Source organism: Lates calcarifer, linkage group LG6 (assembly GCF_001640805.2).
Source record: "Lates calcarifer isolate ASB-BC8 linkage group LG6, TLL_Latcal_v3, whole genome shotgun sequence".
In the NCBI taxonomy this organism is placed as follows: domain Eukaryota; kingdom Metazoa; phylum Chordata; class Actinopteri; family Centropomidae; genus Lates; species Lates calcarifer.
The window spans coordinates 27420742-27435606 of NC_066838.1; the positions used below are offsets into that span (position 1 = coordinate 27420742).

Below are 14865 nucleotides of genomic sequence, written 5' to 3' on the forward strand. Positions count from 1 at the left end.
GAACACCTCGAGGGAGAAAGCTGCCAAATTAAAATCAGCTCTGAACTTTCTGATCGAACCTCGCGCTGTCACAGTTTCACCTTTTGTCTCAATAAATCATCTGATAAATGTTGGTGAATGTGGTGAGTTCAGAGGTCGAGAACAGCTCCGACGTGAATTAACCTGACCCAACAAAAAGGTCAAAGGTCAGTGGACACCTTTAGAACAGAGGTCAACTACAAGTCCCAGCAATTCACATTTAAATTCATCAATCGAGGAACCGTCTCCACGGCAACAGCAGCTGTGTGGGTTTCCATGGCGACACAGCTGATCAGGCAGAAAGCTCCAGACAGCGAGCGCCGTCCACGTTTATAAAGGTCCAGAGACTTTGTAGTTCAGAGAGTCAAAGTGACGAAGAACATGAAGCAGAGGGTTAATTTGGGGGGGGGGGGGGGGGGGGGGGGGCACAGACCTGCAGGTCCAGGTCTCTGGTCTGATCTGGATCAGTTTGATTTTGTGTCAGTGTCATTTTAAATCAAGTTTTTTGACGATCTGCAGTGCAGAGCTGGACAATAATTTAACATTGACTTTGAACGTCTCATTTCAAATATTCTAAATAAGCTGTAGTTTCCAAACTGATTCGTTTAGTTTCTGTGAGGACGTTTGTCTCATCTGATTAAATATGGAAGAAAAAAATCTGAAGGTTAAAAAAACAAAAGAGAAACTTTCTCAAAGTTCATCTTTTTCTCCAAGATTCTGTAATTAATCAGATTAATCAATGATGACCATATTTGTCGACCATCCGTTTAACATCTCTGGTTGTGTAACAAATCAATAATCAATCAATACATTGATTTATAGAAACACTTGTGTACTGTTGTTTTCCACTTGATAAAGTTCCTCTGATTTGTTGGATATTTCACAGTGTCTATTTTGTCTGATATCTGAATTGATCCTAATCAATACTGTGATCATGTTGTCGATCATATTATCCAGCTCCTCTGATAAAAAAAACATGGTTTTGATCTGTTACAGTTTTCAGACGGGCACATCATTTTTTACAGTGTACTTTCTCAGACGGCGGGAAAGTTAAAACATGGAGTCTGGACATTACCCAGAATGCAACACTGTCACTAATGAATATAAAGACATTCTTCATGTTCTGCTGGTGAGAGAAATGTTAGCTTAACGTTCCAAACCTTCGTCGTCGTAAATGGCTTATTTTTCACCGTCGTCGCGTTTTAACGGACGAACTGATGAAAACGTTTTTCTTTTCTTCTGCTGCAGCTCTGAATCTTTAAGGCTTCATCGCTCACAATATAAACACGTCGTCTCTGATAGAAAAATAGAGTCATGCTGTAAAAGAGAGAACAGTCGAACACGATGGCTTGGTGCTGCGTTTACGTCACCGCTGAGGCTGGGAAATCTCACCGCCAGGAACCGATGAGAGGCTGAACTCAGACGAGACGAGATTATTCATCAGATTTTATACCTTTACGTCAACAGCTCCTCTTTCCTCATCAGAATATTTTCCCACTCTAGTTAAATAATAAAAACTCAGGTTGGGTTCTGGTAACTGTCCCCGACAACCTCTGTAGTCTCATTTAGACACTCGTTAGCAACCGCCTTTTTTAAGACACGTAAAAGCTTCAAACATCAGGAGTGGGGGATTTACTGACCCATTTTATGTCGGAGAATAAAACCTGAAAATGTCTTGAGCTTGTGTTAAAACCACAGACCTTATTTCAGACATTTAACCAGAAACACTCTGACTCTGGGACGAGGGAACAGGAAGTGCTAACATGCTAAATTCTGTGTTAGGAGCAAAGTCTGACAGAGAGTCCAGGACAGAGAACTGATAAGAAATCAGATCAGGAAGAAAAAACAACCTGAAGTTAATGCACCTGAGAATCCAGGTGAGCTAACTGTTAGCAAACAGCTTCAGGTGCAACAATCTCAAATCAAGGTGATCAAATGTGATACTTCACTTCTTAGATCAGACGTCACCTTGAGCCTTGAGCAGATTAATCGATAATGAAAATAACGCTGCCTGAACCAGACCCAGAACCAGAACCAGAACCAGAACCAGAACCAGAACCCTGTTATAGCAGGAGAATGAATGAACTGCATCATCAGTATCAAGAAAACAGTCGAGTTCAGCCTCACTCGGTTCCTGATGGTCCAGGTGTGTGTGTGTGTGTGTGTGTGTGTGTGTGTGTGTGTGTGTGTGTGTGTGTGTGTGTGCGTCAGCAGCCTTTGTCGTCACACACAGAAGCGTAGAAACACGTTAACAGCATCATAACGAGGAGCTTCAGCAAACAACAGCAACAACGGCGGCGGCGGCAAAATCGGCAAACAGTCAGGTCAGGTTACCGTGGCAACCACAGAGCTCAGCTAGCATCACAAATAACAACAACAACAACAACAACAGTCTTTGTAGAGGAAGCAGAATGTGTCCTCACTTTGGATTTTTTTGGGAACAAAAACAAAAACTTTGTGACGTTTCCACAAGTCGAACCGAGTCTCTGCTGCTGCGAAGCCGAGTCTACGACAGACGAGCAGAGACAACAGACGTCACTGAAGCTGGACTCAGTGAGAAAACACAGCAGGAATTTACTGTTGGATCATGTGACCAGAGACGATCAGCTGTTCAGATTTCAACCTGAGAGCGTTAATGAGACGACGTGTAAACGGCGTCTGATGGAGCAGGAAACAGAAACCACACAGCTCGTACATGAGCGATGTGTTCGAGTGATGCAGTAAATATGGGAACATGTAAATGAAATGAAGTGCAGGTTAACCTGTAACAACCTGTAACAGGGAACTGAAATGTAGCAGAACAAAAACCTGTTGATTAAAACATCCAGGTGTAATGTCAATTCAGTTTCTCTCCCGTGTTAATATATTTGATCTGTGGTGTTCAAGTTACATCAGAGATGCTGAATGTGAGCTAGCTAACATGGTGGTGCTGTTTCCTCTGCAGTTTTAGAGTTTGATTTAGCAGCTGATTGAAAATGTTTATATTTATGTTTGTATATGATAAAGTCTGACCCCAGAGAACCGGCTCAGACTGAAGCTCAGGATCCAGCCTGACTGTTGTGTCTCACAGAATTTAATCGCCTCCACAACACACAGACGTCTCCTCCCTCTGCCGCCTGAAGCTCCGGTATAAAAGCATTTTCCAGCTGAGACTAAAAACGACTACATCTCTCTGTGATGGAAATGATTCAAATGAAAACTGTGTCGACTTGTGGGAACGTCACTGCAGAGATACGAGGACGTGGATCCGAGGCGTTCAGGAACAGAAAGAAACAAAAAACCTTTCATCTCTCTGATCAGAGCAACAAGAAGCTACTGTACGTCTGGAATGAACTCTGAAATTAAAACGATAAGCAGTTAATCATCAATTAAACAAACTCATCTACCAACATTGTAAAGCCAAAGGAATGTGACTGCGTCGTCAATAACAGCTTTAAATCCAACAGATCTCACTTCCTGTCGAGTCGCAAGACGAAAAAAATACAATCTGTCCCAAAAAGACGTTAGAGAGAACTTGGCTGTGTACAAACTCCCCAATCAGGTCCACCACCACCACCACCATCATCCCTGCTCTGTGATTAGTCAGTTCAAAGTGATGCTGAGGAGATCAGTCCAATAACAGGCCATGCATAAGTGTCGAAAGGCGCGGCCTAAAAAAGCGGCCGATGAGAGCAAAAGCAAAAACCTTTAAATGGCTCCGAGAGTCGTTTCTGAAGGAACCAGCAGAGACGAGTTTAGGAAACAAAGCTGCTGCTGAAATGAACTGTTCCAACAGGAAAATAAAAAGTCAGGAGGGAGTGTTGACATCAAACACACCCGTTACAGTCCAGAGCCACGACAACTGTCATGGAAACAGTCGAGTTATCATCAAGAATCTGCACAGGAAACAGGAAATAGAAATAAATAAGCACTTCTTTTAAAAACAGACGATAAAGAGCAAAAAGCCCCGAAAAGATCCGGCGAGGGAGATTTGAGATTAATCTGCGTTTCAGCTCCAGATGTTTCCTCGTGAAGTTTAATGAGAAAAACAAAAAAATCTTTCCTGTCTGAGTCGAGACGAACCAACAGGAAACAGGTCTTCAATCGATTTCAAATCAGTGTTTGATCTGGTTCCAGTTCTCAGACCATCAACAGGTAAAAACAACCTTTATCCTAAACTCAGATCGTCAGTAGAAGAAAGAGAACATCCCTTCACCTCATCATCAGCTTCTCGTGATGCATTCAAGTGAAGAGGAGCTTCCCGTTTTCCCCACAACCCCCTCGCCACGTTAAGAGCCGCTACAAAAAAACTGAGAGGAGCGATGAGGAGGAGACGAAGCAGAGACGTCCACCTGCTCTCTGCACGTTAAAAATATTCTGTCAAGTGTCGGCGGAGGAGTTCGGAGGATCGGACGTTCTCCAACCTGACGACTCTCCACCAGTGAAAGGTCCCTGTAAACCACCACATCTTACCAGTGAGGCGAAGCTGCTTTAAACACGTCCATGGTTCCAGGTTTGAATGGAGTGTTTCAGAGTCCAGTCCAGATCCAGGCCTCTTCAGACCCTGCAGGAGGTGAGGGGCTGACGGGTGAGTTGTGTGCCCAGTGAGGAGCTGTGTGAGGCGGGGAAGAAGCTCAGGGTTTCTGGGGGCCGGGGGAGAGGACCACCGGGGTGGAGAGACCGTCGACGCTCAGAGCCGGGATGTGGATCTGGTTACTGCCGTTAGTGGGAAACTAGAGGAATGGACAGAGAGAATTCATTCATTCTGCAGCTCTTTGAGTCTGTCCCTGTGCATCACACAGACATTAGTGAAGCTCTTTATGTTCATCATATATCTGTATGAGCTCTGAGAGTTTTATCTGCTGCAGTTCAGGTCAAACCTTAAAACCATCCTGATTCTATTCAGTTCAATCTTACAGTTCTTTAAATTCAAGAGGCTGAACAGATACATCAGATCTAACTCTGTCAGTGTAGACATCAAACTTCCACTGACCTGAATCTACACAACTCACATCAAAGATCAAAAAGATCTGCATTCACATTCATGTATTTCACATAAGACGACAAAGTCAATTAGATTTAACATCCTGCAGTTTCCAGTTCAACCACAAGGAGGCGACAACGTCCCACAACCACACTACAGGAAGAAAACAGGAAACGGACTGAGGAAGGTCTCAGGTCTGAGAGCTGCACCAAGTAAAACCTGATTCACCTCAGACCTGAAACAGAGTCCAACACACTCGGGGGGGGTGAACTGAACCTTTAATCAGTGTCTGTGTTCAGACAACAGATGGAGCAAAACCTGATCCAGAGACCTGCAGAGAGACCAGCTCTGTGTGAGACCTGGACCTGGTACAGGTGCATACAGTGCACAGTGTGTGTGTGTGTGTGTGTGTGTGTGTGTGTGTGTGTGTGTGTGTGTGTGTGCGCACCTGAACATGTATTTCTGTGAACTCATCAGCTCTAACATTAGAAGTTACAGTTCAATATGATATTAATCAATGAATATTATTAATATTAATAATAAGACGATGAATCAGAGTCAGATTTATATCAAAAATCAACTCTCTCCTGGTTTTTTCCAAGAACCCCAAAATAAACAAGGAACATTTCTTGATGTTTCTGAGGAAACCAGGACCAGGATTAGACCAGGACCAGGATTCGTTTCTTTTCTCTGCTTCTGGTTTTTGTTGAAATGAATCAAAGGAGTGTTACTGAACTTTGAAGGTATTCTGTTTTATTTTCCTCCTCAGGACGGAGTCAGGACAGAGCTGAGTCCCCCTGCTCTCACACTTTATGCTAAGCTAAGCTAACAGGCTAACGGCTCTAACTCTAAAGTCGATGTACATTCCTGATTCGCTATATAAATAAAATTTGACTTGACTTGACTCAGGTGTCAGGTGAGCTCTACCTGCTAAGGTGAAGAGGAACTACCAGAGAGTTCAAACAGAGTCGGCAGGCCGACAGGAGAGACATGGAGCAGGAGGATTTATAACTGAGCTGTGAACCACGTCATAACTTCATGTTCACAGTTTAGCAGAGGTTAGAATTACACCACTCTGCAGAGGGCTTTTAATTTGAAATGATGGTTCAGGAAGTGGAGACAGTGGTAATACCCCCCCCGCTCAGGTTTAGTTAGATCAGAAATGGATGAAGTAAAAACTGCAGCTGATGTTTGTCGCACATGAAGACGTCAGCTGACGATGATGAACCTGAACGTGTCTGCTCTCAGATCTCTGACTCCCTCCATGTTTCACCTGGTTGAAGCTGCAAACTCTCTGCACACTGTTAAAGTGTGAAGCTGAGGACTGAGGCTGGTGTTTGTTCTCTCTGTGGTTTCACTGCAACACAAACCTGTGAAACATGCTGTGGTTCTGAGCTCTGCAAACCTTCAGATTAGAGCCTGGACTGAAACCCTGACAGAGAACAGGCGGAGATGAAGCTGTGTGAATGTCTCTGACTGTTACCTCAGTGTTTCACTCAGTTCACCCTCAGAGACGTGTTACTTTATGGAGGTGCAGCGGCTCGGTGTATTACCTGGAAGGAGAGTTTGGCTGGGGAGCGAGGAGCGATGGGACTGAGCGTGCTCCAGAAGTGGATGGTGGAGGGAAGTGGACTGGGAGTCAGCAGGACCGGAGTCTGGATGAAGAGGAAAGTGTTACTGCAGACGTCCTGAGCCAGTGATTCATCAGGACAATAAACTGATCGATAATGAATCAATAATCGTCAGCTGCCCAGCGGACAGAGCTCCTCTCTTAATGTTTACCAGAGCGTGGGAGGTGATGACAGTCGGGGTGAGCGTGTTGGTCGCTGATCCAGGAGCCAATAAACTGTTCACAGCTGCATTCACCTGCAGAGGAAACACAAACAGGAAGTGATGTCAGAGGCTTCACCTGCACACACAGCTACACCTGTGACGGAGGTTCATGACTGAGCGCAGGCTGCAGACCTTATCCAGGGAGAGGCCGGGGGGGAGGGAGGGGGAGGAGGGCAGCTCCAGGCCCCGAGGCTTCTTTGGTTTGGGAGGAGCGGCGTCCGAGGTGGAGGTGACGGGAGGAGTCACCTCTGAGGTGGAGGTCACCGGAGGCACGGATGGATCTGACAGAGAGAGGTACTTTTACTTCAGTAAAGTATCTGATTACTTCTCCCACAGTAACACACACACACACACAGATGGAGCAGCTCCTCTTAAATCCCTGTTTTTCTCTATGGAGTCTGGTGCTGATAAAAAGCTCTGTAGGAATCAGATGATCTGATCACATGACTCGGACCTCTTCTCTCCTGTTACCTGTGAGCGTGTCCTTCCCCTCCCCCTCCGCTCCCCCGTCCCCTGCAGGCTGATGACCTCCGACCCCCGGCTCCATGCAGGGAGGGGGCGGGCTCTCCACGATGGTGAGGGGGGGCTCCGGCTCCCCGGGGCCACAGATCAGCTGAGGAACCTGGAGAACAGAGACGTCATGAGACTTTAGACCAGGACTCAGCAGGAACCAGGACTCTCTGCTGCTCCTGGACCAGGACTCAGTAAAACCTGAACCTCTAACCTCCTCCACCTGCTTCTCCTCCAGAGACACCATCTCCAGCAGCTCCTCCTCTGACGGCAGGTTCTCCTCCTTGATGACGATGGGGGGAGGGGGGGGACGGGAGGGAGGAGGGACAGGGGGAGGAGCAGCTGTCATGGCCGCCGGCTGCTGCTGCTGCTGCTGGGGGGGGGCCGGGGGGTTGATGATGACGAAGACCGGCGGGGGGTGAGTCTGGTGAGGAGCAGTGTGGTGGGGGGGGTGAGGTGGGAAGCCAGGGGGGTTGGTGACTCCTCCGCAGTCGTCCTGCTGCGGCCCCTGGAGGCCCATCGACACGTGGGGGGGAGGGACGGGACTCACCGACCCCCCCAGGGGGATGAGGGGGGTGATGGAGGCCGGATCCCCGACGCTGGTGAGATAAATCTGGGGGGGGTCGCTGAGAGGAGGAGCAGGAGGATTCTGGGAAAGTGAGACACATGTCAGGAGGAAGGAAACTACAAAGACTTTTATTGTGAAAATATCTGTGACCAATCACAGGACAGAGCCTGACACTGACCTGCTGTGATTGGCTGGTGGTGTTGGCTGGAATCTGAGGACTGAGAGACGGAGTCGGACACGGAGACGCCTGAGTGACAATCACCTGGAGAGCAGAGTCCACAGCGCCTCCTACTGACGAGGAGGACTTAGACTCTGTTAACACACAGACCTGGAGGAGAGAGGAGGAGGGAGAGGAGGAGAGGAGAGGAGGAGGAGGAGGAGGGAGAGGAGGAGGAGGAGGAGAAGGTGGAGGAGGAAGAGGAGGAGGTGGAGGAGGAGGAAGAGGAGGAGGAGGAGGTGGAGGAGGAGGAGGAGGTGGAAGAGGAGGAGGAGGAGAGAGGAGGTGGAAGAGGAGGAGGAGGAGGAGGAGGAGGGAGAAAGGAGGAGGGAGAGGAGGAGGAGGAGGAGGAGGTGGAAGAGGAGGAGGAGGAGAGAGGAGGAGGGAGAGGAGGAGAGGAGGAGGAGGAGGAGGGAGAAAGGAGGAGGGAGAGGAGAAGGTGGAGGAGGAAGAGGAGGAGGAGGAGGAGGAGGTGGAAGAGGAGGAGGAAGTGATAAAAACATCACATTAGCTTCATGGAGGACGTGTTAGCGTTAGCTCGTGTTAGCGTTAGCTCGTGTTAGCTAGCGTTAGCTCGCGTTAGCTAGCGTTAGCTCACGTTAGCTAGCGTTAGCTCGTGTTAGCTTGCAGTAACTTGAACATTAACTCTGCTTCAGCTGCTGAATGTTAACACTGATGAAGTCAAAGGAGTCGTCATGGAGACGAGTCACAGAGACACAGTGGTGCGTTCAAAGACATCGTCACCTCTCTGGGGGTGCGGTCGATCTTGGGGGCGGCGTCCTGTTGTAGCAGCAGCTCTGTTTTGATTGGCCGTGGGTTGGGCGAGGCCTGCAGTGATTGGATGGTGAAGGTGGAGTAGAGGCCGGACTTCATGTAGTCGTTCCTGGAGCTTTTCTGTGAGCTGCTGGGTGACGAGCGCTGGGGGGGGTCAATACACAGATCAATCAATCAATCAGTCGATTCATGTCGGATCAATATCACTGAGTCTGAATGAAGTCACACCGTACCTGTGGTAAGCCCTTTGATGGACAGGGTGAGGCCACGCCCCCGAGGCCTTTTGATTGGCTGTTTGGGTCGGTGCTGTCCCTCCTCTGACCGTCCTCTCCGTTACGGACGCCGTCAGGAAGGGAGGGGTCGGGCTGACTGACAAACTTATAGACAAACTTCTGCCCGCTCACCTTCTTTATGATGTTCTGACAACAACAACAAACAGCCAGTCAGAGCTGATCCTGGATCAGACCTCAAACTGCTTCACTCATCAGAACACAGCACAACAGGAAGTGAAGCTGAGCTCTGATCAGTTTTCATTTTTCTGTCTCCACCTTTCACTGCTCAGAGAAACTCCCTTTAAAAACTACTACCAGTACTTCTACTACCAGTACTACTGTCAGTAGTACCTTGTCGTAGTAGTACTCAGCAGTATTCAGTAGTACCTTGTCGTAGTAGTACTCTGCAGTATTCAGTAGTACCTTGTCGTAGTAGTACTCAGCAGTATTCAGTAGTACCTTGTCGTAGTAGTACTCAGCAGTATTCAGTAGTACCTTGTCGTAGTAGTATCGGAGGGCGCGGCTCAGTTTGTCGTAGTTCATGTTGTGCTTGTTCTTGCGGAGCCCCCACAGTCGAGCCACCTCCTCAGCGTCGAGCAGCTTGAACTCTCCGTCCTCACCTGTCCAGGAGATCAGGTGACGCTGCCGCTGGTCCTCCAGCAGGTGGAGCAGGAACTGCCACAGCGTGATGGACGGGTCCATGGCTGTGGGGGGGCAGTTAAACAAACAACAAAAATAAACACTCGTCTCATGTTTGTTCTCACAGTCGACTCTTTAAATCCCAACTTAAAGAAACAGCAACAATCTGACAGAGAATCAGTTTCACTGCTTTAACTCCTGAGAAACAACAGGCTGAATATCTGACAGCTGTTCAGCTCCGTCCTCAGAAACCAAACTGATCCTGTTTGTTCAACATCCAGATTCACTGAGCTCAGACTCATCCAACCTTAACTTGATATATTTTATCAAACAGCTGCAGATTCTTCATGTCTAAACATCAGTCACTGTGACAGCCATGTTTTAACTGTCCATCAAACCTCCACAGAACCAAAGGAGACGTCTTCACGTCTTCAACAGTTTAAAACAATAATTCATTCAGTAACTGTGATGAAGCAGGACATCGTCTCATTTCATCAACACATGAATCAATGAAACAGAGTGAATCACAGCTCCACACAGACAGAGACAGACAGGGAGACAGACAGAGACAGACAGGGGGACAGACAGAGACAGACAGGGGGACAGACAGAGACAGACAGAGACAGAAAGAGACAGACAGAGACAGACAGAGACAGACAGAGGGACAGACAGAGACAGACAGGGAGACAGACAGAGACAGACAGAGGGACAGACAGAGACAGACAGGGGGACAGACAGAGACAGACAGAGACAGACAGAGACAGACAGGGAGACAGACAGAGACAGACAGAGGGACAGACAGAGACAGACAGGGGGACAGACAGGTAGTCTGGAGTGTAGGAGTGTATCAGAGTGGAGTGTAAACCCTCCAGGTGACAGTGAACGCAGCGTCTCTCTGTTGAAGGTCGACAGTAAACACATCAGTGAGAGAGACGCTGTCAGTCATGTAAATGAGCCTCATTACCATTGGCTGACCTGTTACACAACTAACCTATCAAACAGCTTGGAAACCATCGCCATGGTGACCTTTCATCAATGGTAACCAAGGGAGAAGAACAGCGGGCGAGAGAGGTATAAACACAGAGAGAGAGAGAGAAATGTGAAGAGGCTGTTCAGCACTGACAGCAGTTTGAGGTCGACTCTGCTGCTGCCCTGCTCAACGGCACTTCAGATTATTCCAGAAAATAAACAGTGAGCAGCTAAAGTTTCTGATCCTTCAGGTTTAGTTGATCAGATCATCTTCACAGATGAACACCACTGTTCTGATGTTTGAAGTAAGAAGCTAATGTTAGGCTATAAACCAACTACACCACGGTCACATGACGTCAACGTCTCCACCACTAAGCTTCCAACTGGTCATTTCATTTAGCTCTGAGCTCTTCTACAAAAGCCTTTCTTCTTAGAAAGTTAGTGAGAGTTTGAAAGAGCGTGAGTAGAAACACAACGAGGCTGTAAAGGTGGACTGGTGAGTAGATGGGTTTTCATGTTAACGTCCCCGACAACCTCTGTAGTCTCATTTAGACACTCGTTAGCAACCGCCTTTTTTAAGACACGTAAAAGCTTCAAACATCAGGAGTGGGGGATTTACTGACCCATTTTATGTCGGAGAATCAAACCTGAAAATGTCTTGAGCTTGTGTTAAAACCACAGACCTTATTTCAGACATTTAACCAGAAACACACTGACAACAGGAAGAGCTAACATGCTAACATGCTAACTGACTTCCTGGTTTGAGGATCAGTGCTGCAGAAAAACAAAAAGACAGTAACAGTATCGAACTGTTCCTGTGATTCTGTGTTAGACAGGAAACTGAACTGTGGCCTACAGCAGTTTGTCTCCATGTGTTATAAATAAAGTTGGTTGAAAAGAGGAGAAGTGTCAGGAGAGGAGATGGTTTCTGATTTTTTGGCCGCAGATTTGGAGGACGACAGAATAAAGCTGAGTTTGGTTTCTGACCTCGTCCTCTTCCTCTGAGCTTCCTTCCTGCAGCCTCTCACCTCTGTTAGTGCTGAACCACTTATCCAGACTGAGCAGCAATCACTATTTCCACTAATGCCAAGACTGTGATTGAATTTTACAACAGAGTCAGTGAATGCATCGCTAGAGTGTTTTAGCTGCCTCACACACAGAGCTGCAGATCCTGTCTTACAATGACCAGTGTCATGTTCTACCTGCTGAGAGCGACGGACAGATAAAGACGAAACTACTGGCGATACGAGGAGTTCAGGCCGACTGATGGCGTCAGATAACGAGCTGTCTGCGGTGTTTCTGCTGTTTACACACCATGCAGCTCTGCTGCTGATGATATAAAGAGAGAAAGTGGTAGAAAGAACCAGCTCATATGAAGTTTTAATCAGCTGTGTCTGTCTGTCTGTTATCAACCCTCAGTGTGTCAGTATCATCATGTAGAGCTGCTGTTGGTTGTGAGAGCTGTTCTATGGTTCATCATGAGTTTGATCTACATCATTTATCGTATGTATCCTTCATACATGTTCATTCTCTGTGGAAGAGTTCATGTTTCAGTGATCTGTTAAATGTTAATGAAGCTTGCTTCAGATCACATCGTTCAGTCCGTGCTGAGCAGTACCTCTGCTGGTTCTGTTAGTAGTTGTACTTGTGATACTTGAGCACCTGGACCCATCAGCCCCCCCCCGTCGGTCTGACTCAGATCATCTGATCACAAACATGTCACATCTCACAAAACACTGTTTAACACTCACATCACAGTGCGTCAGTGTTGCCATGACAACATGCACATATCACAGCACTGCCCTGAAACGGTCTCCATGACAACAGTCAACATCACGTCAATGCCTGAGTCTGACGCCTGAGGTTGAACCCTAACCCACTGAGATCACCACTGATGCTTTACATCACTCGATAATTTCACTAAAAACTGAAGGTTTAAATCAGATTTAAACCTGCACACACAAGCTGCTTCAAACGCATCACGCAGACCTCCCTCAGTGATTGGTCAGCTTTGTGCAGGTGAGACAGTGGGCGGAGCTCTTCTGTCACTTTTCATGTGAATGTCTGAGGTCGACAGTGAACTCCAGGAGAAACCGTAGAAGCAACTGTGGACACATTCTCAGATTTACCAGCTTCAGACAAGAGTCATGAACGCGTGACTGTGCAGGACGGGTCGAAGAAAACCCTGGTTCACAGCTTTAGTCCCAGCGCTGCCGGTTCAGACTGTGGACCGTACAGAACTGGCTGGGACCCTGTGTTCTATTTAGAGATGAGACCGTGTACAACTTTATCGTCCATCGCGATAAAATCCCTCACAACAAGTTGATCGTAGTGAATTTCCATCGTTGATATTCTCCTGGATTGATTTATTTAGAATCACCACTCACTACAGGTCCCTTTAACTGTGACTTTCATTTGGCCTCAGCCACGTGGAGATGCCTGGTCGTGTTCTGATTGGTCAGTTTGTATTCGTGGGTCAGTTTCACTCTGACCTCCACATTTTCTTCGCTCGGTGTAAACAGGCCTTTAGTGTCGCGTGTTCTTAGGCTGCAAGTCCCTACACGCTGCTGCCTGCATGTTCTGATAATACCTGCTGTAATACCCCACCTGAACACACACACACACACACACACACACTGCTGCAGGCCTCAGCAGCTCCCTCACACCTGTTGAAACGCTGCTGCTCCTTCTTCCAAACTGCACAGAAACACACAGACAGAGCTGCATCCTCCAGCAGCAGCATGTAAACAGCATGAACAGGCTCCGTCTCTTACCGTTTATCAGCGGGTTTGACTCCATCTTCAGCAAAATGTTCCGTCTTGTTTTTCAGTTTCCTGTCTCCCTGCGGGTCAGACCTCCTCCATGCTGCCGTGTTGTTGTTGTTGTTGTTGTTGTCGTCTGTGTGTGTGTGTGTGTGTTTTGGGGGGAAGGGGGTGTCGGAGCAGGTTACAGCTGTCAGAGCCGGGCTGAGGAGGCTGAGGAGGATGGCAGCTTCTCTCTCGACCTGCTGGCGTTATGTAACCGCTCCGAGCTGCTGCTGCCAGGCTCTCCTGCCTCCATGCTAACAACACTCAAAAATTAAGTTACCTCAGCCCCCAAAAACACACCGTTACACCAAGACGCCGTTAAAACAGAAATGAACGATTCAATGGCGCGTGTAGCTCGTTAGCCGCACAGAACTTCGTGCTAATTAAGAAGCGCGGTGTTAGCTGTCGCTTTAAACGGTTGTTTTAGCGTTTAAATCAGAGCTGATTCTGTGCGGATGTGGACAAACGGAGGTGTTTTTCTCTCCGCTACATCCCCGCTGTCAGAGCCTGGAGCTGTTGACAGGCGCTGGTGAGAGCTAACTAGCGCGCTAACTAGCAATGCTAACACCGCCAGGCTAACAATGTTTTGCGGTAAAATTGTGATATTTTTCTATTTCCGGTGGGCTCCGGAGCGCCCCTTTAAACACCAAACTACCGTTGAATGTTTGCTAAGTTTCCCCAAGTTCGCGGTTTTCAAGGGGCTGAAGCGGTTAGCCTAGCGTGCTAACCAGCTAGCCTAGCCTAACCTGCTGCTGTGACAGCCCCCCACCTTCCTCCTCTCCCGCTGGTGCGTCAGCCCCCAGACGGCGCCGCTGCTGCTGCGGACCGAAGCCACGGGCCTCCGACGCCGGGGAAAAGTAGTTTGTTAAACCCGCCTGGTGGATTGTTGTCGGCGTGCGGAGAGAAGCGTCCGCCCGTGGGAACTAACTTCATCACTCAGGTGTGTTTTCCCAGTTTCTTCCTGTTTGGACGGACGCCTCCTCACTGCCGTCAGGTTACCCGTTCACACAGCCGCACTTCCGGTGACGCTTTTCAACATAAAAGTCTATTAATCTTGAAGGTTCATCTGCTTCTTTATGTTTGTTTTATTCGCTGCTGAAAAGTAACTAAGTACATTTAGTCAAGTACTTAAATGCAGTTTTAGGTACTTTACTGAAGTATTTCTCTCTCCTGCTGTTTCATGTGTCATTCTTGTAGGTTTGATAAATCTGGGTTCTGGTGGACTTCGTGGACTCTCCTCCAGGATTCAGTCTGAAGAAACATCCAGTCATTAAAGTTAATATGAACTATGTAGA

General features: G+C 47.7%; 1 protein-coding gene and 1 long non-coding RNA gene across 3 annotated transcripts in view; one reads left to right on the forward strand and one right to left on the reverse strand.

Moving 5' to 3' along the window:
* elk1 (ETS transcription factor ELK1) overlaps positions 1 to 14758 on the reverse strand; it is a 16121-nt gene extending 1363 nt beyond the window's left edge. The window contains exons 1-11 of one of the 2 annotated variants that reach the window (XR_007813495.1): positions 13538 to 14758; positions 9651 to 9859; positions 9117 to 9302; positions 8854 to 9027; positions 8071 to 8220; positions 7539 to 7973; positions 7286 to 7436; positions 6947 to 7095; positions 6764 to 6847; positions 6535 to 6636; positions 4471 to 4730 (exon numbers count right to left, since the gene is read on the reverse strand). Coding sequence is in view for 1 of the 2 variants with exons in the window: in XM_018670791.2 (XP_018526307.1) it covers positions 4632 to 4730; positions 6535 to 6636; positions 6764 to 6847; positions 6947 to 7095; positions 7286 to 7436; positions 7539 to 7973; positions 8071 to 8220; positions 8854 to 9027; positions 9117 to 9302; positions 9651 to 9859; positions 13538 to 13562 (1764 nt within the window). In the remaining variant the exon portion in view is untranslated. Of the gene's footprint in view, positions 4731 to 6534; positions 6637 to 6763; positions 6848 to 6946; positions 7096 to 7285; positions 7437 to 7538; positions 7974 to 8070; positions 8221 to 8853; positions 9028 to 9116; positions 9303 to 9650; positions 9860 to 13537 lie in introns of both variants that reach the window. The other variant, XM_018670791.2, reaches the window with a different exon arrangement.
* LOC127142604 (uncharacterized) lies at positions 14380 to 14863 on the forward strand. The gene is made up of 2 exons (XR_007813501.1): positions 14380 to 14510; positions 14768 to 14863. It is a non-coding gene; the product is annotated as an uncharacterized LOC127142604 (long non-coding RNA).
* The last annotated feature ends 2 nt before the right edge of the window (positions 14864 to 14865 follow it).